Genomic DNA, 24,855 nt, shown 5'->3' with positions numbered 1-24,855 from the left:
TTTTGAGAAGGATCCATGTGCTGCTGAGAAAAAAGTGTAACTGCTTGATGTTGGGTGGTATATTCTATATATGTCAATTAAGTCTAGGTTATTAATTGTGTTATTGAGTTCTATAGTTTCCTTATTCAACTTTTGTTTGGAAGATCTGTCCAGTGGTGACAGAGGTGTGTTGAAGTCTCCCATGATTATTGTATGGTGGTCTATTAGACTCTTGAACTTGAGAAGAGTTTGTTTGATGAACATAGCTGCACCCTTGTTTGGGGCATACATATTTATGATTGTTATGTCTTGTTGGTGTATGGTTCCCTTGAGCAGTATGTAGTGTCCCTCTTTATCCCTTTTGATTAACTTTGGCTTGAAATCTATTTTATTTGATATGAGTATGGATACTCCTGCTTGTTTCCGAAGTCCATATGAGTGATATGATTTTTCCCAACCTTTCACCTTCAGCCTATGTATGTCTTTTCCTATCAAATGCGTCTCCTGTAGGCAGCATATTGTTGGGTCTTGTTTTGTGATCCATTCTACTAGCCTGTGTCTCTTGATTGGTGAGTTTAAGCCATTAACATTTAGGGTTATTATTGAGATATGGGTTGTTCTTCCAGCCATATTTGTTTATTTATGTTACTAAACATGGTTTGTTTTCCTCTTTGATTATTTTCCCCCCTTTAGTGTCCTACCTCCCACTGTTGGTTTTCATTGTTATTTTCCATTTCCTCTTCCTGTAATGTTTTGCCGAGGATGTTTTGAAGAGATGGTTTTCTAGCTGCAAATTCTTTTAACTTTTGTTTATCGTGGAAGGTTTTAATTTCATCTTCCATCCTGAAGCTTAATTTCGCTGGAAACACAATTCTTGGTTGGAACCCATTTTCTTTCAGTGTTTGAAATATGTTATTCCAGGATCTTCTAGCTTTCAGAGTCTGTGTTGAAAGATCAGCTGTTATCCTGATTGGCTTACCCCTAAATGTGATCTGCCTCCTTTCTCTTGTAGCTTTTAAAATTCTCTCCTTATTCTGTATGTTGGGCATCTTCATTATAATGTGTCTAGGTGTGGGTCTCTTATGATTTTGCACATTCGGCGTCCTGTAGGCTTCTAGGATTTGGGGTTCTGTCTCATTCTTCAAGTCTGGGAAGTTTTCTCGTATTATTTCATTGAATAGATTGCTCATTCCTTTGGTTTGAAACTCTGTCCCTTCCTGTATCCCAATGACTCTTAAATTTGGTCTCTTGATGTTATCCCATATTTCTTGGATGTTCTGCTCATGGTTTCTTAACAGTCTTGCTGAGCTGTCTATGTTCTTTTCAAGTTGAAATACTTTATCTTCATTGTCTGATGTTCTGTCTTCTAAGTGTTCTACTCTGCTGGTAGTATTCTCAATTGAGTTTTTAAGTTGGCTTATTGCTTCCTGCATTTCTAGGATTTCTGATTGTTTGTTTTTTATAACCTCTATTTCCCTGTATAGTTGATCTTTTGCTTCTTGGATTTGTTTATGTAATTCATTGTTGATGTGATCTTTCATTGTCTGATTTTGCTGTCTGATGTCTTCCTTGAGACTCCAGATCATCTGAAGCATGTATATCCTGAATTCTTTATCTGACATTCCATCTGCTGCAGCTATTACCTCTTCTAACGTTGAGTTGACCTGCAATGCTTGTGGTCCTTTCTTTCCTTGTCTGTTCATACTGTTCGCGTTCCTTTCTACTTGGTGAAACTGTTGTGTTATTGAATTTTCCCCCTATATATTTATATTGGTCTTGTATAGTTGCAAAGTCTCCCTCGCAGGCGCGGGCGGCGGCTCTGTCCCTCTGCGGGCCACTAGGCTTGTTCTGTCGGTGGTCACAGTTCTGTCTACTTTGCAGGCGCAGGCAGCGGCACTGCCCCTCTGCAGGCCTCTGGGGTTATACTGCCAGTGGGTCGCAGGTCCGCCTACTTTGCAGGCGCGGGGGGGGGCGGCTCTACCCTTCCTCAGGCCACTGGGCCTGTTCTGTCTCTCGGTTGCAGGTCTGGCCTGTTCTGATGGTGGTCACAGTTCCCTCTACCTTGCAGGCGCGGGGGGGAGGGGGCGGCTCTGCCTCTCAGCAGGCCGCTGCTCCTCTTCTGCCGGTGGGTCACAGGCTCGCCTACCTTGCAGGAGTGATTGGAAGCTCTGTCCCGCCACGGGCCACTGGGCCTTTTCTGTCGGTGGTCACTGTTCCACCTACCTGGGAGGCGCGGGGGGTGGGGGGCGGCTCTGCCCCTCAGCAGGCCGCTGGGCCTGCTCTGTGCGTGGTCACAGTTCCCTCTACTTTGCCGGCGCAGGGGGAGGGGGCGGCTCAGCCTCTCAGCAGGCCGCTGCTCCTCTTCTGCCAGTGGGTCGCAGGCCCGCCTACCTTGCAGGAGTGATTGGAAGCTCTGTCCCGCCGCGGGCCACTGGGCCTTTTCTGTCCGTGGTCACAGTTCCACCTACCTGGCAGGCGCGGGGGTGGGGGGCGGCTCTGCCCCCCAGCAGGCCGCTGGGCCTGCTCTGTGCGTGGTCACAGTTCCCCCTACCTTGCCGGTGCAGGGGGAGGGGGCGGCTCTGCCTCTCAGCAGGCCGCTGCTCCTCTTCTGCCGGTGGGTCGCAGGCCTGCCTACCTTGCAGGAGTGATTGGAAGCTCTGTCCCGCCGCGGGCCACTGGGCCTTTTCTGTTGGTGGTCACAGTTCCCCTACCTGGCAGGCGCGGGGGGTGTGGGGCGGCTCTGCCCCTCAGCAGGCCGCTGGGCCTGCTCTGTGCGTGGTCATAGTTCCCTCTACTTTGCCGGCGCAGGGGGAGGGGGCGGCTCAGCCTCTCAGCAGGCCGCTGCTCCTCTTCTGCCGGTGGGTCGCAGGCCCGCCTACCTTGCAGGAGTGATTGGAAGCTCTGTCCCACCGCGGGCCACTGGGCCTTTTCTGTCCGTGGTCACAGTTCCACCTACCTGGCAGGCGTGGGGGGTGGGGGCACTGCTCATCTCTTCAGAAACCCTCTCTCCTCAGTTCTCTGCTTTCTTTTGGAATTATGAATAATGCATATTAAATATTTTTGTGTTATGCCTTTGTCTTCTAATATCTCCTTTCCCCCACATTCCTGTGTCATTCTTTGCTGTGATCTGCACCATTTCTTTGGACCTATCTTTGTGTTTATTATATTTTGTCTTCAACTATGTTTAGTGTGCTATAAAACACACTGAGTACTTTTTATTTTAATGACATAACTCAATGGCTATAATTTTTCATGTTCATATTTTTATTTTGTTCTAAGCATTCAAAGGATTTATTCTCAAATTAATCTTGTCCTGTTGGATTGTTTTTGGTAAACTATCTTATTTACATATTTTCTACTGTTGAAGTGCTACATTTTTGACATTTGATACTTCATTACTTGCATCTTTATTACATAGTATCATCAATATCACCTATTCATCCATTTCATTTTTGTATGCATGTATTTATGTATGTATTTTTATTATTCATTAGTCACTTTATTAATCTGAAATTTTCTTTGCCTAATTTCACTTGCCTAATAATGTTTTCTCTTTTCCTTAAAATTATATTGATGGGCTGGAGTTGTGGCTCAGTGGGAGAGTACTTTCCTAGTATGACTGAGGTACTGGGTTCTATTCTCAGCACCACAAAGAAGTAAATGAATAAAATAAAGGCCCACGAACAACTAAAAATGTATTAAAAATTACATTGGTAATTTTGTTTTGAACAAGACCTTAAAGTTTCTTTTAAAAATAAGTAAATTCAGTTTTGTTCAATTTTAGAATGTCTCTCATTTAGGTGCATTTTAGTTTTTCCTTTCCAGTTGTTTTTATTTACTGCAGTTTGCTATACAGAGTTGTGTTTTTTAAAATTTTCTCCAATGATTTAGAAAATATTTATTTGGAAGATTTTTTTAAAAAGTAATACTTAATGTTCAAAAGTAAATGTATGAAGACACGAATTAGTGTGAATATACTATGTATACAACCAGAGATATGAAAAATTGTGCTCTATACATGTAATAAGAATCATAATGTATTCTGCTATCATATAAAAATAAATAAAAATAAATAAATATACAAATAAATATATATAAATTAAAAATTTACATTTAAAAAAAAAGAATCAGTTATACCACTCAGGCATTGTTATAATTTTGAAATAGATCCTTCCTATTAGATTACATGATCAATTTATCTTGAAGTGTTAATTGTAAAGATACATTGATTAAACATATAGATTTTATATTATTAAAAAAAGTAATACTTAATGAATATGAAATTTCAATATGTTTACTTTCTATCAACTCAGAAAATAGATGTTTTTATTTATTTATTTATTTTAGGTATCAATTAGGTAAATACCAGTATAATAGAATATGCTGATTATCTTTGATTTTTGTTCAACTTCTTTTAAATATTCAGATTATGTGGAATTCCAGATTTTTAAGCCTCTTTATTTCCTCTCTTTTTTTGACCTATTTTTCTGTTTCATATCTAGGGTGTCTTCTTTTATACCTTTTGGCTTCAAAATGATGCTAATATAAAAGTAAAATAAATCACAAACCCGCCAGTTTACCTTATGTTATGCAAACATTTGGTACAAGCATATTTATCTTTGCCAATGACTTGAACAACATTAAATTGCTGTTTTGCAGGTAACTGCACTACTTTCTCTATTGCTGCTACACTTAGTGGCTTAAATTACCATAAACCTAAGGCTTAAGACTACACACATTTATTATTTTACATTTCTGGAGGTTAGAAGTTCGGCCACAGGGCGCTGAAATGCAGGTTTCATCCAGGTTGCACTCCTTGTTGGAGCTCTCCCTAGAGCTTTCCTTGACTTCTCAAGTTTCTACAAGCTGCCCCCCCCTGCATCACCCCAACTTGTCTTTGTTGTCATGTCTCTTTCTGACACCAGTACCTTCTGCCTTCCTCATCTCAGGACACTTGTGATTACACTGGGTCTGTCTAAACCATCCAGGATAATCTCCCCATCTAGAGACCAGTAACTCAGTTGCATCTCCAAAGTCTCTTTTGCCAGGTAAGGTAACACGTTCAGAGGGGGACATGTTCTGAGATTAGCATTTGAACGTGGAGAGGAAGTTACTCCAGTATATAACTCTTATATACTTAAGTCCTTTGGTTTTCTTTTTTCTTTCAATTATTAGCCCCAAATTTATATTCTGCTGAGTTCTCACTCTTCTGCTTAAAATTATTCATTTTTGGAGACTATTTTTAAGTAAATATGGAAGTTTGGATATGCAGTATTCCTTCTTTCTGGGTGGTCTCATCAACTTAGATTTTATCATTATTCTGAAAATAAGCTTCCATGTGTGCTTCGCAGATCCCTGTTCTGAGTAGCATGCTTCATGCCAGGAGTGCCGTTGTGCTTCACTTCTCCAGGGAGATGCATATGGAGTGACCTCCATCTCCATATTAGTGGGTCAGGATAGCCTAGCTAGTTACCTTTCTCTCCTACCTTCACAAGTGTTTGCTGTGTCATTGTTGCACTTTCAGAAGTCTTTGCATACAGAACTTGCTAGCCTAGCTACTCCAGTTTAGGGTAGAGGTTTACTTTAAATCACTTTGTTCTTGATGGTGTATAACCAATTTCCACCTGTTCACTTAATAATGAAAAAAAAAAGGGGGGGGGGCAATACAAACCCATCCCCAGGCTCAATTTCCTAGAGGATACCTTTATTGAACTTTATCACAAATTCTCTATTTCCTTATGCAAGAATTTTATATTAGACCTCGGGGAAATCTAATGATCTTGTATTTTTCTTAAGCTGAAAATTTGAGGCACAAAATAAGTACTTTAAAACTTCACAGCTGTCAGTAATAGCAATGCACTTTCCAGGGAACCTTGAACAAACAGTTTAGTTTGGTTTTATAATTACTTTAACAAAACATGCCAATTCAAAGGGCCATCCATAAGGAATTGGTGTATTTCTCCATGTTACTGTTCATTTTTGCATGCTTACACCAAGCAGAGAAGGCAAATGGAACAACTAAAGTCAAAGAAGGGGCAAGGTGGGGTGCCTTTAGCATCTGTAAATAGTGCTACCTTTTTTGGGTGGCTCTCAGGACTCAGAGTTACAGAATTATGAGTAGACACACTCAGAGGTCAGCAGGGAGAGCTATTCTTGCAGTTTTCCTCAACACAGATTTCTTCTTCATTAAAACAACCTCTGAGCATCACCACCCCACCACCACAATTTCACATTGATTTCAAAACGAATCCATCCTCCTTATCCATTAAAGGAAATCAAAGCAATTCCATGTTGTTGAGGGCCACAGACAAGTCAAGATGGTGCCTGGCACTTTGCCAGGAGGAGTGGTTTGAGAAGTAACGCCAGCGAGCCATTAAGATGATGGAGATTCCTTAATGACTGACTGCTGTATCTAGATGATGTTAATTAAGTTAAGCTGTGTGTAATTATTAAGATGATGAGGATTCCTTAATGAATAATTGATGTATCTAAATGATGTTAATTGAAACAAGCTGTGTATAAGGAGTTAGGTATAAATACCTCTGCTGTCCTACAATAAAGCAGCTCCCGCTGTATCAACCTTCACAAGTTGCTTGTCACCCCCCGGTTATTTTGGAAGTTTCTGATTTTGAAACCATTAGAATTCAAAGCTTCCAAACATTAGCTATGAAGACTTTGGTGGAGATCATTTATATGTTATTCAATATTTAGATATTTATGTGAATAAGTTAAAATTAAATGAATAATTAAATAATTTTTAACAAAGCGTCTCTCTTTCTCACACACATGCACACATACACACATATACATACACATACTCAGTCTGAATATTCTTTTGGAGCTAAGAGTGACTACTACTGTGATTGTTCATGAACCCATAGATTAATTCCTACATGTTTTTTAAAACATTTTAAAATTAAAAAAGGAAATTAAAACTTTTTGTGGTGCTGAGAATTGAACCCAGGTTCTTTCTCATGCTAGGTAAGCACTCTCCCACTGAGCTACATCCCCAGCTCAAGAGTTTTACTTTTTGATATTTGAATTTCAAAGAAAACCAGAAGAAAGGAAGGGCATCAAAGTCATTTTAGGAAAGTATCTTTGTGGAATGCAATCATCAGTCAATAAATCGAGAAGGCTTTAGGACCATCGCTACTAATTTCTTGTAGCAAGTGAAACACTGCTTTACAAAGCAAGTTAAACAATTACATTCCTCACTTTCATAGTTACATGTTTTGAAAGGGCTGTTAATTTCCTTTATGTTTGAGCAGGAACAATCTCAAATCTTCATTTCTAATGGTATCATTTGCAAGAAGTATCAACTCCACTAGCTTCCTGTTTTTATTTACCCTCTATCTTCAGATTGTTAATGTGTATGTGGGAATTGTCTTAGCAATTTTCATCCAAGTGAAGATAATGAAGAGAGGCAATATTTGAAATGTGTTGAGATAATCAGCGGGTAAAGGAGTAATAATTGGATAAGGAAGGTTGCATACAAAACCAGTAGTGGCAGAAAGAATATTGCTAAAGGCATTTGTTTCAAAGAATGTCTGTCTGCTATCAGACGCTCCTCCATGACACCCTCCTGGACAGAATGCTCAAGTACTACTTGTTCCTACCAAGTCTGTTTCTGTCACTGCAGCAAAGAGCTGTCTATGCTTCTCTAGAGCTCTTCTCATCTTTTTCATGTTGGAACTCCCCACAAGTCAGCATTCTTCAAGTTCTTAACTGGATTTCATGATAACTGCATCAATATTCAAATAAGGAAAAAGGAGGAGTGTGGCATGTACAAGGGAGACGATCATAAAGCAAGAGCATGGGAAAGTTCAAATAGATCCAAAGAACCGTTCATCACTACCTTACGCCTCAGTCCTACTAAGAGACTGTTGATTAAAGCAGGCGTAGGAACTGCATGATACACAGAATGCACAGACATGAAAAAGCTGGTGTTAAAGGGAAGTTGTGAGGGACCCTTTAAGAAGCTGAGGTTTTATATTTTGGTTCTACTTAGACTGTGACGCAGAGTCAGGAGAAAGAGCACATAACTCAAGTGCTGAGTCCCATTCATTCTGGATATTTTATAGGACCTTCAGCACCTCAGCTCCATTTATTTTCACTCCTTCCAGTAAGAGATACAGCTCTCCAGGTTTGGGTAAATGATGTGACCTCATTCTTTAGGATCTCTTGCTTTAGATCACTGTCGCTATACACCAGGTCAGTTGTAAGGGATCAGCAGAGACTTTGCTTTTACACTGCACGGAATCCCAATTCACAGAGCTGAGTCAGCAGGACCAGCTTCAGTTGATCAAGTTAGTGAAATTTCCTTAGCTTAAGTTCCTCTTTTTAATGTAAAACCAATAATAATATGCTCCATAAGGGTAGATGAGAGGATAAAACACAACTATATAAAACTCAAACATTATTTCTCAAGTGAGAAGAAAAATGAAGTACATGTGTAGCTTGTTGTATAAGACAGAGCACCTCTCATGATTTTAGGTCTGATTTCATTGGTCTCCTTGCCATACCTCAAGTATCAGTGGGGCTCCAGACTCAGAGCATCTGTTCTTGTTGTTTCTTCTGGCCAGAAGACTCTTGACTGACCTATTAGCATGGCTGCTACCCCATCACTGCCACTTTCTTAATGCCTAGGCTGTAATTTTTCTAATCAGAGAGATCTTTCAATCTAGCAAATGAACACTACTCCCTAATCATTTCTATTGCTTCTACAAACTTTACTTTTCTTTAGATATATTTACCACTACCTATCTCTGTATCAATAAGATGTGTACACTCTGAGAATAACAACTTTATTTATTGACTTTCCCCCTAGAACTTGAAATAATGCCTGACACATACAGATTTTCAACAAGAAATACTTTGAAGAAACAAAAGCACAGATGAATATTCCCTAACCTATTAGTGAAGGATGTGAACTTGGTGAAGTGAGACTTTGGGTCAATTATGTAACCTAAGACAAGTTAACCTCTCTAAGCCTCAAGTTATTTTTCTGCAACTCCCTTATTACCCGTAGGGTTGTTCTGATTGGGTTGCTCATGTTTCCCTACTTCTAGTATATCTTTAGGCCTCACAGTAATCTCTCCAAAATGCAATCTTAATTAAATTGCTATATTTAAAAAAATTAATGACTTGTGTAGTACAAACTAGTTATGCTTTCAAAGCATACTTAAGACAATGTTTAAAATCTTTAATTTGCTATTGCCAGATTTAGAACCTTCCTGTCTTACAAACCTCATCATATGCCATTTTTCTGTTTCTGCCTTGATGATTTTTTTTTGCAGTTTCCTAAGATCCATTATCTCTTTTGACTGCAAACTTGCATTAATCTTATTCTGTGCTCCTCATCCTCAATTTCTAATGCACACTTTTGCATAGCTAAATCTCACTTATGTTTAAGTCTTAGTTTTAATGAAAGTCTTCTATATGTCTGCTCGTTCACTTTCCTCTTTATACTTTTTTCTCTATATCTATCTGTCCATCCATCCATCCATTCACTTGTCTGTCTAGATACCTATATAGTTATGCATCTATCCATCTGTCTATCCATCTGCCCATCCATCAATCCATTGATCCATCCAATCTATGTTCAAGCATAAGATAGTATAAACACCCAACCAGTTTTAAACCATAACAATGGCAATTTCCTATGATTTTACTAAAATGTCTGTCTTTGTTACACTCTAAGCTCCATGAGAGAAGAAAAATGTCTTTTCAATTTCTTACTGTATCCTTCAAGTTAAGCACATTGCCTGGTAACTTTTCTATAAATATTCTTTGAATTAATATGGTATCATATGGCAATGATCATTACGACTGTGAATGTGAAGACAGAATCTGTTGATTGTTTTACAGCCACCATAGTTTTTCTTTAATAAAACTAAATCTGTAATCATGAATGACAATGTGTTATTTAGAAAGAGAAGATAGGAAATATGGAGGAGAGCGCAAAAAAGGAGTCCCAGAAGGGACAGAAAAACTTGAGAAAGGATAATGGAAGAAGTAGAATAAGAAAAAGAATGAGAAAGAAAAAGGAAGATAACACATGGATGTATAACCAATGTGATCCTGCAATCTGTACACGTGGAAAAATGAGAATTCATACCCTATTTGAATCAAATGTATCATATGTCAAGATCATTGTATTGTTTTGAGCAACGAATAAAAAAATAAAATAAAGAGTGAGGAAAAAAGAAGGGGCATAGAATCTTTTAAAAATTATTTGTGTGTGTGTGTGTGTGTGTGTGTGTGTGTGTGTCTGTCCCCCTAGGGATTAAACCCAGGAGCACTCTACTACTGAACTATATCCCCAGTCCTTATTTTTTATTTTGAGCCTGGGTCTCACTAAATTGGCCAGGTTGACCTTAAACTTGTGATACTCCTGCCTCAGCCTCCTGATTTTCCAGGGTTACAGGTATGTGCCACCACACCCCATAGGGCATAGAATGAATCTTTCTTCCTTCCTTCCTTCCTTCCTTCCTTCCTTCCTTCCTTCCTTCCTTCCTTCCTTCCTTCCACCAGGGATTGAACTCAGGGGCACTCAACCACTGAGCCACATCCCCAGCATTTTATTTAGACACAGGGTCTCACTGATAGGGTCCAACTCCCTATCCTCTTGCCTCAGCCTCCCAAGCCTCTGGGATTACAGGCCTGCATCACTGTGCCCAGCTGAGACATAGAGTCTTTATTCTCCATATTTACTTGAACAATTTCAGGTCCAAAAATTAAAAAAATAAGATAATTTCAGTATCTGGTATTTAGTCAGTCATCTTGTCACGATATTTCTAACACATATATGTTTTCTTTTTCAATCTAAATTTTTCTTGGTCCTGGTTTTAATCACCTAGACTTAAGTACACTGATCTTAACCTACTTCTCTTTCAAGCACCTCTCATTTGCATAAATTGTTACCTCAAATTCTAGATAGTTCATTTACATTTTGTTACTTAGAATTGTTTCCATTTCTCCCTTTATTCATTTCTCTTAAATTTTACCTAGACATGATGTTTTTAATTTCAGGAGCAATTTCTCATCTACTAATTTTAAGCCTTCTACTCATATTTTATTTATTGATATGTGAATTTTATATGAACCTTAATATCTCATTCATGAATGCCTCAAGACAACTCTCAATTATGCAAATTAAGTTGGTTTTCCTTTCTGTCAAGAAGTCAGTGTCAAATATGATGATATCATAAGCAAGTTAAAAAACACACCCTGATGTTTTTCAGGCACATGATAAGAAAAAGGAAGACAAGGCAACTAATATAATTTTATTTCCTGATTACTGTCAGAAAGCAGAGCAATTCTTCTGAAGAAAATGTTTCTGGTCAATTACTTAAAGTAAAATAAACTGAAAATATCTCATTTCAGATTATACTAGGGGAAAAGTCATCTATTTTGAGGATTATAATTAATGCATATTAAATTCTACCCCTTAATGGCATGAAGACTCTATTTATAAATTTGTTTTTTGGACTTTGTTTTGTTTTGCATCTGAATAAATGTCCCCCAAGTTGTAGTTCATTACTTTTCTAAGGGAAAGCTGCATTGATCTTATTCTGTGCTCCTCATCTTCAATTTCTAATGCACACTTTTGTATACCTAATTCTCACTTATCTTCAAGTCTCAGTTTTAATGCAAGTCAGGGAACAACGAACACCAGAAGAATGCCAAAATCAGAGTGTGAATGATTGGTGGAAAGTCTTACCATCTAGGTCATTCTCTGGGGTCTCCGCTGTATGCCAGTTGGAAGGTGGTCCAGTGCCATTGACCGTCATGGCTGATACTTGGAAACTGTACTGACTTCCCTTCTCCAGGCCTATGAAAATATTTCCAACAACAACAAAAATAGTTATTGAAAAACAAGTATTTCTAGCTGGGTTTCCAAAGTTTTAGCAAAATTTTAAAAATAGTTGATATGGTTTACATTATTTGTGACTGTTGTGGTAATTATTGTTATTTTGACTAAAAAAGAAGAAGTATAACAGCAAGAAATCAAATTATTTTTCATATATTCTCATGTATTTTTTCCAGTTTATAAAAATGTATCATGAAAATAGCCTCAGGGCAGATGCAGAATATAAAATATGAATGATGAAGAAATAATCAAAAATAGCAAGACTCATTTTTCGTCACTGTTCAGAACAGCCATGCTTATAAATCAAGAATAGTCAATCTAAAAATGTATGTCTCCATCATTCATTCAATGTCAGTGATTATGTTTTTTGGGGGTGCCAAAAGAGATGATTCCAAAGCCACTGCACTTCAGTAGAAAATACAAGAACTTTCATCTCTTGAAACCATCTTTTGAGTAAACTTGGATTCATATCAGCATCCATACTAAGGGGGAAGGAAGTCAATCTCTATGATAATTTGGACACATTATTTTACATATAATGATGGCATCAGGGCTTATTTTAGAGAATATAAGTAGACTAGAGAGATTCTGTAGACCATTAATCTGGAATGCGTAAATTTTTGATGTGATTTTTTGATCTTTCATCTTACCTAAATTTCAATGTAGCTTATTAACATGACAAATAATTGTAAAACTAATGATACTTGTTGCTATGATTGAATATCTCCTTCAAAACTCATGATGAAACTTAATTGCCATCCTAACAGTGTCCAGGAGACCTCCGAGAGGTGATCAGTCCATGAACACTCTGCCATCATAGTGGATTAATTAGTGGTTGCAGGAGAGAGTTCTTGATAAAAAGGATAAGTTTAGCCCAATATTTTTCTGCTTGTGCATTTTCCTGTATTCCCACCTTCTGCCAAGGGATGATCCTGCCCAGGTATAGGTGCCATGATCTAGGACTTCCCTATCTCCAGAACCATGAGACAAACCACTATTTTATAAACTATCCAGTCATTATATTTCTGTAATAGTAGCAGAAAATGGATTAATCCACTTAGTGAAAGACCATGTGACATTCTTGAGACAATGAGAACTCAAGTTAAATTGTTAAGAACTTAAATCTCAAGGATTCAAACAACCATAAAGATTAAAAAATGTAGTTGGTTTTTGTTGTTTCCCCCGTTAATATGAAATAAGCAGAGATATTTGATATTTAGAAATGTATATAATTGAAATGAAGTATTTGGGAAATAATGACTACATCAAGACTAAATTTCAAATTTGTAGATCTTTGTATAGGAAGATGATTACTTAATACTAAGAAGAATTCTAACTCACTACTAGTAGGAGATGATGTTTTAAGTGATGGATAGAAAGAACTTGTTAATGTCAAGTGCAGTTAACTCCAATGGATAGTATTATTAGAGAAAATCATCCAATAAATTCACATGCAAAAAACATGTTTATAATACAAAATGTTATTCTCTGAAGAACTTTAATCACATAAAGTAGATCAGAAACTCCATGTATTAGAATGTAACTGGTACTGTTGTAGTCCTTATTTTTATCTATTGTATGGTATAACCACAGACTTTCCAAGAGTACCTGTTGCATGAAAGAGACACATACAAAATCATCCTTGAAAAATCCACCAAAAATGATTGGGTTCAGTGATACTTAACAAAGGAAATATTAGGTGAAAATAGCATGCTCAATATTAGCAAGGTGGCAAAGAGAATATCCCTTCCAAATGTATGCAGTGGAAAAGCTCTTCACGTCACCTCTGCCACCTCTGCCATGAAGTTTTAGCACCCAATAAACATCAGTGGTCCAGGTCCCTCTGAAAATTCTGCCAAATTTCTTTGAAGTATCATATTTTATTTTAAAATAGCTTTGGCTTTACATTTTATTCTAGAATATAGCTGAGTTATTGAATCTCTCTCATCATAAACACCTAGAAATATGAGGTTAATTATAAAAAAGTTTAAATGTATAGATAGAATTCCTCTATTAAAGGAAATCTTAAACAATGTCTAGTAAAATGATTGATCTAACGCTGGGCATCTGAAAACGTGATGCTGTAAATGCAGCAGGCATACTTTTAGGAAAAGAAATTCACCAAGGAAGGAACTCATTGGCAACAGTTTTGCTTGTAAGAAAAGTTCTTAAGTAAGAAAGTGTACTAAATTTGCTTTACCATAATAAACATACAGATACACCATAGTTTCCCAGTGGTTTAAAAAAAAATTCCTCTGTTAGGATACATTCACCCAAGTTTTTGGATTATAAACTCAGTGCCATTGTTATTAGTTATTTCTTAGCAGAGTTAAGACTGTGACCCTTTTCTTTATCTAGTTAAGCACAGGATGCCATGGTGGGCAGAAGCAGAAATTAACTGGAAATTACCTTTAGAATTTTAAGTTTCAGAAGTTCCTGCTTTAGTGTTGTGAGGGGGTATACTTGGCTGGGTAAGCTTTAGAGTACTCACAGCTCTTCCTTCTTTTTTTATGCTTTCTTTTGTACAAGGGATTGAATCCAAGGGTATATTAACACTGATATATATCCCCACCTCTTTTGATTTTTAATTTTGAGATAGTCTTGCTAAATTGAGAGTCTTCCTAAATTGCTAAGGCTGGCCTCAAATTTGTAATCCTCTTGCCTCAGTCTCCAAAATTATTGGAATTACAGGAATGCACCTCAGTGACTGGCTCTCAAAGCTCCTTTAATTTCAATTTCCAATTGCAAGTAATTAGCTAATAATACATGTTTCCACCTTGTTTGTGTCAAGGCCAGCCTACAGAGTGCTTATAAAAGCAATTTACAAATTTAATAGATATAAATATATCTAACAATTTGTATAGTGATTTGTCAGTTATTTTCTCACTTGATTTCAAATACGCTGTGATTTTGGCACAGAATACATTACCCCTATTTTAGATAGATAGGAGGATAATAAGGCACAGAGAAATTAAGCAAGGGTACTGGTGTTTTAATCAGCAGCTTCTGCCCTTGGGTGAAGAATCTGTCTCTGTCCTTATTCCTGCTATGCTATAGATACAGTTACTCTCCTTAAAGGACCAACAGTCTAGGCTGAACCCAAAAGGGACATCAAAAATGAATGTAAGGCACTCTTCAGGAATACAAGGAATTTGTAATCATGAAGATCATTTCCAGAATTAAGTTAGGGGTAAGCAGACAGGATAGATTTGATGGTCCTATTATTTTGGCAGTGGATTAATTTAAGAGATCATTAACACCCCAATATCCCTTTATAAAAAGAATAAAGATAAAAAAAACATGTTATCCTGTTAGGAAAATGAAATATCTTTTTGTTGTTTTTGTTGTACTGAGGATTGAACCCTTATGCTTATGAGGCAAGCATTCTACCAGCTGAACTATATCCCCTGGCTAAGATGAAGTATCTTTAAGAGTTAAACCAGCAGTGACCATAACCAAGCAATTTGGGGGAGACTCAACTCCGATGGTTGATATCAAAAACTTTTTTCAATGTTTCATTCATTCATTAGAAGTGGAATAAAGGAAAGTCAGAATAATTAATGATTTTTTTGTATGTGTACTTCTAGAAGCTATTATCTTGTATGTATTTCCTAAGTAAAGACAATGGGAATTTATTAAATAATATTTTTTAAACAAATTGGTTGGGAAAGCTTTGATTTAATGTTTTATAGAATTCCTCAGCTCCTCTAGCTGCAAAGGTCACCTTCAACTCCTATTATTTAATAGGTATCTGCATGTTTGCACTATTGCTTAACTCTCATACCCTAACATGTACACTGCCTATACAAAATGTTTGTATTTTATCTAGAGACAGGGTTTCACTGAGTTGCTTAGTGCCTTGCTTTTGCTGAGGCTGGCTTTGAACTCATGATCCTCCTGCGTCAGCCTCCTGAAACACTGGGATTATAGGTATGAGTCACTATGTTCTGTTCCACTACTTCTTAATTGTGTGCCCTTGAAAAACTTTCTAGCTCTTTCTACGTATCTAGTTTTTAATCAACAATACGGAGATATATAAATTAAAAAAGTAATAATATTAAATTTGAAAACGTTTGTAAAACTTTTAAAATAGTGACTGCTGTCAAAATTCAGTAAATAATGATATGGCTGTTACTGTTAAATATGCTAATATTGTATTTAATGTCAGTGATCTTTTATAGAGGAATATAGCACAGGATCAAGTCACAGTAAAATGAACTAAAGATGACAATACGGTATAGACAAGGAACACCTATGGAGGGGTAGAACATCTATGATCTAATTGAGATTATGCTGTAACTAGTTGCAGATTTTAGCAATGTCACTCTCCAGGCCTCTTCTGTAAAGCAAGGGGTTTGGTGAGATGAACAGTGTGGTGCTTGTCAACCCTGAAGTTAATCTCAGAGGGTGTGTGTGTGTGTGTGTGTGTGTGCGCGCGCGCGCGTGCATTTGATTCCTAGATGCTTCCAATCTCAACTTCATTCTAAAGCACATGTGTTGTCACTAGCACTGCTTTTCTTAGTTGTAAAAGTTTCTGTTGTTGAAAACAGATTATCTTTGCCCATTCCTGTCCCTAATAAGAAATTCCAAGGTCTGTAATTCTTCTGTTTCAATTTCTTAGATCATATGGTAAATGATGAGACATTATTCATATAATATAATTTCCCTAATGTTAACCTTGTTATAAAATTGCTATGCTATTGTTTCAATGTTTCAGTCTATAAACTATCAATTCATGTTTACCATTATGCTTATTATATATTGGCCATGAAATACCAGAACTCTCTTAAACTCAATCTCAAATAACCTTTTCTGAAGAGCACTCAAAAATAGAAAAACAGCACTTTAAAATTTAGTTGACACGGGTTCCTACAATAAAACTGATAGCAGCCATTTAAAATCCTTGTTAGAACCCTGAATTACTTTGTTACTGCAGATGTCTCATTATCTTAGCAAAAAAACATGCACAACAAAAAACACCTGTCTAACAAAGAGAGGATTAAAAAAAAAAGGTTTGAGTCTCTACACCTGAATATTTATAAAATACAAATGAATCATTCAGGCATTTCCAATTTTCTAACAGCCAAATCAATATATCCATGTATCTTACAGGCACTGAAAACATGGGGTCAAATCCTGTACATTTTACAGTGCTGCAGATTTATATGGAAAATCAATTACTTCAACTTACTACAAAGTGTATCCGTTACTAGATATGTCCTGGGGACAAGTCTAAACCACAGCCAATCTTACAGAGTATAGTACTTTTTGCATCTTAATGCTTTTGGAAATATTCCCCAAATGTCTAGGAATGTTACAGGTATTTCTGAAGCCAAGTTACAAGGTAGAGGAGAAGAAATAAAATTTACAAAGCTTGTTTTAAAATTTTTAAGAGTATGACAGTATTCACCAACTTTTTATTGCTTTGATTCAAATTAAAAAGGAGTACTTGTGACATTTTTGCAATAAATATCATGAGCAGTTATAATATTACTGTTCAGATTATATTTTCATTCCTAAATGCATTTTTATAACTCTTGAAATGAAGAACAAGATGAATAAAGCTTCAAGGTTAAATTCCAGATTTCCACAAATCTATAAAGATGGGAATGGGTATTTGTGACCTATACACAAAAATAACCTAATCCATCCTAATTCTTTCTAATTCAGTCTTTGGCTGGAATGATAATAAACTAGGGTAGTGATGGGTTACCCTGTGATGATTTGAAATTCATATTTTAGATGAATCCAAATGTAAAACTGAATTATTTATTTTTGAATGAGTAACATTTATTAGAGTTTACAATTGAAAATGATTGTCCTTAAGAGGAAAAACAATAAAGTATCTATAAGAGTTGAATAATGTCCTCCCAAAATTCATGTGTAACTGAAATAGTAGCATGTGACCTCACTTGAAAATATGATCTTGCAGATACAATTAGCTAAGGAGCTCAAGATAAAATCTTTCTGGAGTTAGAATGGGGCTTAAATTCAATGGTTGTTGTCCTCAATCAAAGAGGAGAGGAAAGGACATGCACAGACCGGAAGGTGATACAAGGAGGAGGCAGAGATGGGAGAATTCACCCACAAACCAAGAACTCCCAAGATCTGTTGGCAAGTAGTAGGGATTCTTTCTTGGAGCTTTGGAAGGAAGCAGCTCTGCCAACACATTGATTTCAGAAATCCAGGCTCCTGAACTGTGGCAATAAATTTCCATTGTTTTAAGCCACCAAGTTTTTAGCAATTTCTTATGGCAGCTCAAAGGTGAATACAGGTTCTTTAGCAGTGAAAAAGCTAATGCCTATCAATCTTTCTTTAAATGATTTTACCTTCTGTAGAGGAAAAGTACTGATGTTTTATGTACATAGAAGGTCAGAGTCTTAATTTTATAATACTGATCTCAATGTGTTTAATTCTATTTGTCAAAATAACTCATAAATACTAAACAACTCAAACCAACAAATTCTGTTGGCCAAAGACTACTACTACTCTTCATCTATTTTAGAATGCTTCCTTCTCACTTATTCAGCTGTTAGGGAGTCAGCATTAGTGGGAAGGAGTTCTCAATTGTGGCGACTAAAAGTTGTAAAATACAACTATAGTCTTGATGTTTTATTTGTTTTTTTCCTTTACATATGCAGTTACATAGTTTATTGTTACAAAATTAAGCAACCCTGGAAATTAATATTTTAGCACATATGTATTCTAAATATGAACATGAATGCATATTCTTATTATAAATTGGACTTCTGCACTGAAACCATTTCAAGACTGAGTTATTCACTTAATGATATGTTTTAAGTATTCAATATGCAATTTAATATTTGTATACTGCATCATTCTCAATATATGTATATTTCATAAAGATTGTGTCAGAGTATTTTTAGGTAACTGCATAAAGTATATTTTAAAAAATTGTTTTCTATGAAAATAATACTGCAATGACATGTTTTTACTTTAAAATTTTGCAAAACAATTAGTACAATCATTCCCTAGGATAAGCCTGGATGTTGGAAAGATGGGTAATATCTCTATGAAAAAAAAATATATGCACACAGATATATACACATTTAAAACTAGCCATATGTAATACATGTGAATACATTGCTTTCCAGGAAGATTCTAGAAATGTTCCATCCCCAAAACAGTATACCAGAGCTCATGTTGCTCAAATGCTTTCCAGGTATGTTTTTAGACAAGGAAAATGCTAATTCATTTTTAACTTGAATTTCTCTTTTCACCTATGAGAGTGAACATTTTACCACATTTATTAGTTATTTTTAGTTCTGTGAATTGAATATCCAATCCTTAGTTTTTCTGTTGTAATGCCTTTCCTTTATTTTATAAAAATAAGTTTATTCTATATTTCTAATGTTTTTCATTTGAGGAGGGTCAACAATCACAACTTTTAGGACTTCAAACTTCTATATCTGTAAACAAAGACACTTGAATTAGAATATTCTTGGGGTCTCTTCTAGTCGAGTCTCTTATATCTTAGGAATTATACTACAATATTTTTTAACAAGATATTTCAGTTTTGGCCATTTCTCTCCACATAAACTACATGTTGTGCTAAGAATCCTATTCAATGATTTTTATCATCTTCCCATTATTTAATAAGGAGAAAAGAAACAAAACATAGGAGACTGGCTTTGTAAAAGCATTTCAAAGAACTTACTCTTAGATTCAACCATATCTGCCTAGGAGATTCTTTCCAGAATTAAAACAGGTAATGTGATTTTTGATGACATACCTTGTATGCATTCTCACCATTATGTTAAAATTTTACATATATAAACATAAAAAAACCAAACATACACCTAAGGTGGTGGGAAATTCTCTTGGTGAAAATTGGAACTAGTTTTCATAAAGAAACTTGACCCACTATGAATTCTACCAATATTGTTTAAAGGTAAAATTACTTATATATTCATGGAAATTAGATAATTATTTTTCCTTTTATATCCCAATCTACCATCTTCCTCCCTATCCTCACCCCTGGTGGTTGGGAGAGGGGGACCAAAATGACTTAAACCTGGAGCCATTATATTAGAAAACTTTTAAAAGATATTAGTTCAAAAGTTAACATTCATTAGATAATAGGAGTTGTTGAATCTCAATGCTGAAAAGGTAATATAGATAGAAATTCTACAATAGATGTATTAAGATGATGATCCAGATGCAAAATACATAAGGAAAAGCATTATAGCGAATATGAAGTTAAAAATATAAAGGTTATTCCTGTTCCGGCCAATAAATGTCACCTGCCAGGAAAAAAAAAATCAATGTTCCTTTGAAGTGAGAATATATTTTATTCCTAAAGCATTTAATTCATCTAAACCTTGCCAGACCGCACTGTGTGAACACTGACCTGTGAACAGGTACCAGAGATTGTTTGGCTCCAGTGTTTCCATCTCACCCCTGCGGGTTGTCTTTCTGTGTCGAATTTTATAGCCAGTAATAAATCCATTCTGTGTTCCTGATGGAGGAGGAAGCCAGCTTACTTTGATACTCTGTAAAATAATAAATGTAAATTAAAACATTGGAGGAAAAAGGGACAACAGGAGAGGGTCAAAGAAGTGACCCGGACACAAGTGTAAATAAAATAGAGAGGCATGAGGAGAGGGATTATCACCTAGGACCAAATTGCATCCATTTCTACAATCTGACAGTATCCATAGTTGTCTTATTTTAATAAAAATGCACATAATCCATTTTATTGATTCATGCATAACCACCTCTTCTTTGTAAGCACTACTGAAATGATAGCAAAATATTTCACATGTTCTAAACCATAAAAAGAAAATTAGAATGTATTTGGAAGGTGCATATTTGAGAGAAGTGTGGAGACTGAGTCAAAGAAGAAAACTGAAACCTAGATCCTTTCTTTAGAGATATTCCTGAAAAGCAAGGCAATTTTTTATGAAAATATTCAGGGAATTCTGGGAATTATTGCTTCCTAAGTAACTGAGAGGATAAACAAAAAATTCCTAAGGATCAGGTAAACTCCAGGTTCCTGTGCATGCTCAGTAAATTAGTTCTTTAACCCACGTTGATTTTGCAGCATTTGGAAGATTTACCCTCTATAGATACTGAACACAAAGACACAGATTCAGATATCAGGCACAGAAGAGAACTGGATGTAGGCAAGGGCTACTAGAAAGGAGATGTGAGATTTCCATGTCCTCTTCCTTCTTCTGCTACCCAGAGAAATAACAAGCAGGTGTATGCTTCCCAGAGAGAATGTCAAGTAATCCTTTTCTAGAGAAAATTAATAACTTTATCCTAGAGAACAGGATCCCTGAACAACCTCCCAATAAGGGGGCCGCCACTTAACAAGCCCACCAGACACTAGAATTTACACTTTGTAATCATCTTTTCAGTATTTCATTTTAATGTCAGTTGACAATTTAAGACTACTAGGTTTCAAAGAAAACCTTTAGCATAAAAGGTAGATGAAAAGTAATACCCTCAAAGGTAATGCGACCTCAAAGAAACAATGATAATACATGTAATAGGAGGAAAAAGGCAACAAATACCCTTGTGATCTAAAATGAAACAGGTATCCATGAAAGGAGACAAATGTAGAGGTATTAAAATATTTTAAAAGTATGACAAATACAATTTGATTATACAAATTAAATATTCAATAGGTAAATCACAACATAAATTCAAAGAAGTCTCCTAAAATTCACTGAGGAATAAATACAATCATAGGAAATTGGAGACAAAAGGTATTAGATGTTTAGTCTATAATTCCAATACCCAACTGAATAGAAAAAAATCAAGGAAAAATAAAAGATATAATTAGCAAAATATAATAATAATTATTAACCTTCTTCTCAATAAAAATCTTGCAGAACTGGAAGATTTGGAGACTTTAGTCTTAAAGGAATTGTGGAATATTTTACATAATTAATGAAAAATAATCATGTAAAAGCACATCACTAGGGTGGAGATTCAGAGTGGAGGGAAAAATAACAAGTCACATAAAATATGATCAAGAGAAATAACGTCCTCAGGTTTCTCAATCAGAACATGTGAAGTTTGATAACAATGGGACATACTTAAATAAAATTCTAATCAACATATTTCAATCTAGAATTCTGTCTACTCAAATAAATAGCACATGTCCAGAGCAATGACATATGCTTGTTTAAGCATAGTGTATGGAAATTCCAGATAGAATAAAGACATCCTTCCACGTGCTCCCTTTATCAAGAAGAGGATGAAGGATACACCCTAGGAGATGTAGAGTGCAAACTTTCCTAGAGTTTCTCACTCTGGGAAGAAAGAGAAAGTCCAAAAGCCAAGAGAAAGAAATAGGAGTCCAGAATAGAGAGATAAGTATGAAATTCTCAGGAGGACAAGGAAGAAAATTTCAATATGATATAAAGTCTGATATGATGCGACACTAGACTTAAATGAGTATAGACTGTATAATTCCATTCATACAAAGTTTTAGCACAGGCAAACTTAACTTATACTAATAGAAAATAGAAGAGTATTTGCCTATGATCATTGCACTGTGTGACTGTGAGGTTGATGAGACTGAATTGGGTATAAGGAGACTTTTGGAGATGATGGAAGTCTTCAGCATATTGATTTTATGTTTGTTATAATGCTAAATACAAATGTCAAAATAGACTGTAATCAACTGAACTCTGTCTCTCCAAACTTTGTGTGTTGAATTCCCAACTCCCAGTCCTTCAAAATGTGACTGTGTTTGGAGACAGTTCCTTTGAAGAGGTAATTAAGATTAAATGATGTCACTAGGGTAGGCTCTACTTTGATATAACTTGTGTCCTTAGAGAAGAACTGTAAGGATACCGATACAGAAGAAAACCACATGTAGACACCTGAGACGAAGCCAGTCATCTCTAGGCTAGTAATATTCTATGAAGCTGCTCCTACAATAACTTTGTGAAAACTGGACTATTGCTCCTGGGTGAAATATAGATTTAGGTTCCTTCCATCTGTGCTTATAATATATTTGTCAACTTGACTATACATAATCTTTTCTGAGTGTTAAAGATATTTTATTATATATTATTGTTGATTCATTAACATCGAATGTTAATACTTAAAACAAGTGATTTATCTCATGTTTTCTCTAGAGGGCAGATCACCATTGTTTTGCATTGAACGCATCAGTATTACACTTGAGAGCCATTTAAAACAGCAAAACCACTAGCAAATACACACAAATGCAAAGAGATGGCACCAAAGAGACTGAACAAGGACACTGGTTTCCAGTATGAGAGCTGAAGAAACAAGGTTGAGCGTAATCTTGCTCAACCTCAGCTGTGAGCATGTGCTTCGATGACTCCAAGTTTTCACTGCTCTATGTAAGAACACAAAAGCAAAGCACCATGGGTATTTATTTTTGGTTCTAAATGAATTTTAGTAAGTACACAAACTCACAGATACAGAATCTGCAAATGGTGAGGATCAACTATAATTCTGTATTAAACATGTTTTAATAATTTTTGGAGAATCTTGTTATATAAATGATCAGATTATTCAAGTTATCAGAAAATATTTGAAAGAATATGATACCACTGAGGTCATTCACAGAGAGGAACCTCTTCTATTGATATTTGTTAACATTTATTTATAACCTACTATAGATCTGGCAAAGATCTGCACACACTACATAAGAATTGTTTTTTATACTCATGATGATTCTGTGACTTAAGGTTCACAGGTATGCCCTTTGTATAAACATGTAAGTGGGGACACAAAGTGCTCCAGTAACTTGAAGTCATGCAGCCAAGAAATGACAGAGGCAGCATCTTTACTGGGATACCATGAGTCTAAATCTGGCATTTGGGGCTATTTAATATTGCCTCTCCCAGTAAGTTCAAGAGCGTGATGTATAATTCATTGTAGTTATTATTCCTTAAAAATATATCCTTGGGGCCAAATTGTAATAAAGTTATAATTTACCCATTCTGACTGAGGAAATAGACAAGTAAACTAATAATGAAAAAAATAAAATATTAAGTACTAAAGAATGTCCCAGAGGTACTAGAGGGGCAAAACTTAACTTACACAAACCTACTCATCCCCTTCTTCCACCACACACCTGAGTGGAACTGTTCTTCCTCCCATGTGTTTAGAAACTAATAAACAAAACTATAATTTGATAAAGTCATAACTTATATTTAATATTTACCTGGTCATCTTATTTCTATTTTTCAGTACTTCAAGGTAGTACTGGTGGATATTATTACCAATTCACAATTTTTCAACGGAGGGAGCTAAGGCACAGAACTAAATGAATGATTGGTCTGAGGTCACCTTGCAAGATTGTTGGAAAATTTCTTAACTGTTGAGTCCAATGTTCTTATTGTTTCATATGAAATAAGTGATTGGTGGGCTTCTATTTGATAATTCTACACACCTAAATTCTTCTAGAAAACATTCTTATCAAGAATAAAGCTGGATTTCAATAATTAGTTTTAAGGACATCCAATAAACTTTCTCATAAAAACCTTAGCAAATAAAGAGAAAATCATTTTCTAAGGATGACAGTTTGTTTTAAAAGTCAAAATTAAATTCACACAGAAAGTAAAAATACAAATGTAGATGTTAGAACTTAGATCAAGAGTCAGAACCTTTGAATTTCCAGTTAATGTCTGCTGTGGCTTTGCTGAGTGACCTTTCCTAAGTCTTATAAATGACCTAAATCTCAATATATGAATCAAAGTGGAAGAATAATTGTTCTTAGTATGTCTACCAACTGCTTGTAAATCACTTGATAAACCTGGATATATTAATTATGCTAATGATTACATGAGTAATACTTAGTATTTGACAGATAATAATTTTTCTTTATCATAGTTCAGGATTTCCAGTGATTGCATAAAATGATTCCCACATAGCCGGTGCTTTAATATCAATGCCTAATAGCAATTAATTAATAGAATCAGTTATACACTCTACACTCCAGGAGGTGAACCCCCCTCAATGGTTATTATTCATCTTTGGAAGTAATTTCA

The 24,855-nt window shown here is 35.8% G+C and overlaps 1 protein-coding gene across 3 annotated transcripts in view; it reads right to left on the bottom strand.

Moving 5' to 3' along the window:
* Dcc (DCC netrin 1 receptor) overlaps positions 1–24,855 on the bottom strand; it is a 1,097,715-nt gene that overhangs the window by 181,615 nt on the left and 891,245 nt on the right. For all 3 annotated transcript variants that reach the window (XM_046419457.2, XM_058571333.1, XM_058571334.1), the window contains exons 13-14: positions 20,223–20,364; positions 11,702–11,812 (exon numbers count right to left, since the gene is read on the bottom strand). In XM_046419457.2, the coding sequence (XP_046275413.1) occupies positions 11,702–11,812; positions 20,223–20,364 (253 nt within the window). The remainder of the gene's footprint in view (positions 1–11,701; positions 11,813–20,222; positions 20,365–24,855) is intronic.

This window comes from Marmota monax, unplaced genomic scaffold (assembly GCF_021218885.2).
Source record: "Marmota monax isolate L192 unplaced genomic scaffold, Marmota_monax_Labrador192_F-V1.1 WCK01_AAM20220418_F8-fsc00088, whole genome shotgun sequence".
Taxonomy (NCBI): Eukaryota; Metazoa; Chordata; class Mammalia; order Rodentia; family Sciuridae; genus Marmota; species Marmota monax.
This window is presented reverse-complemented; position numbering and strand designations above follow the sequence as displayed.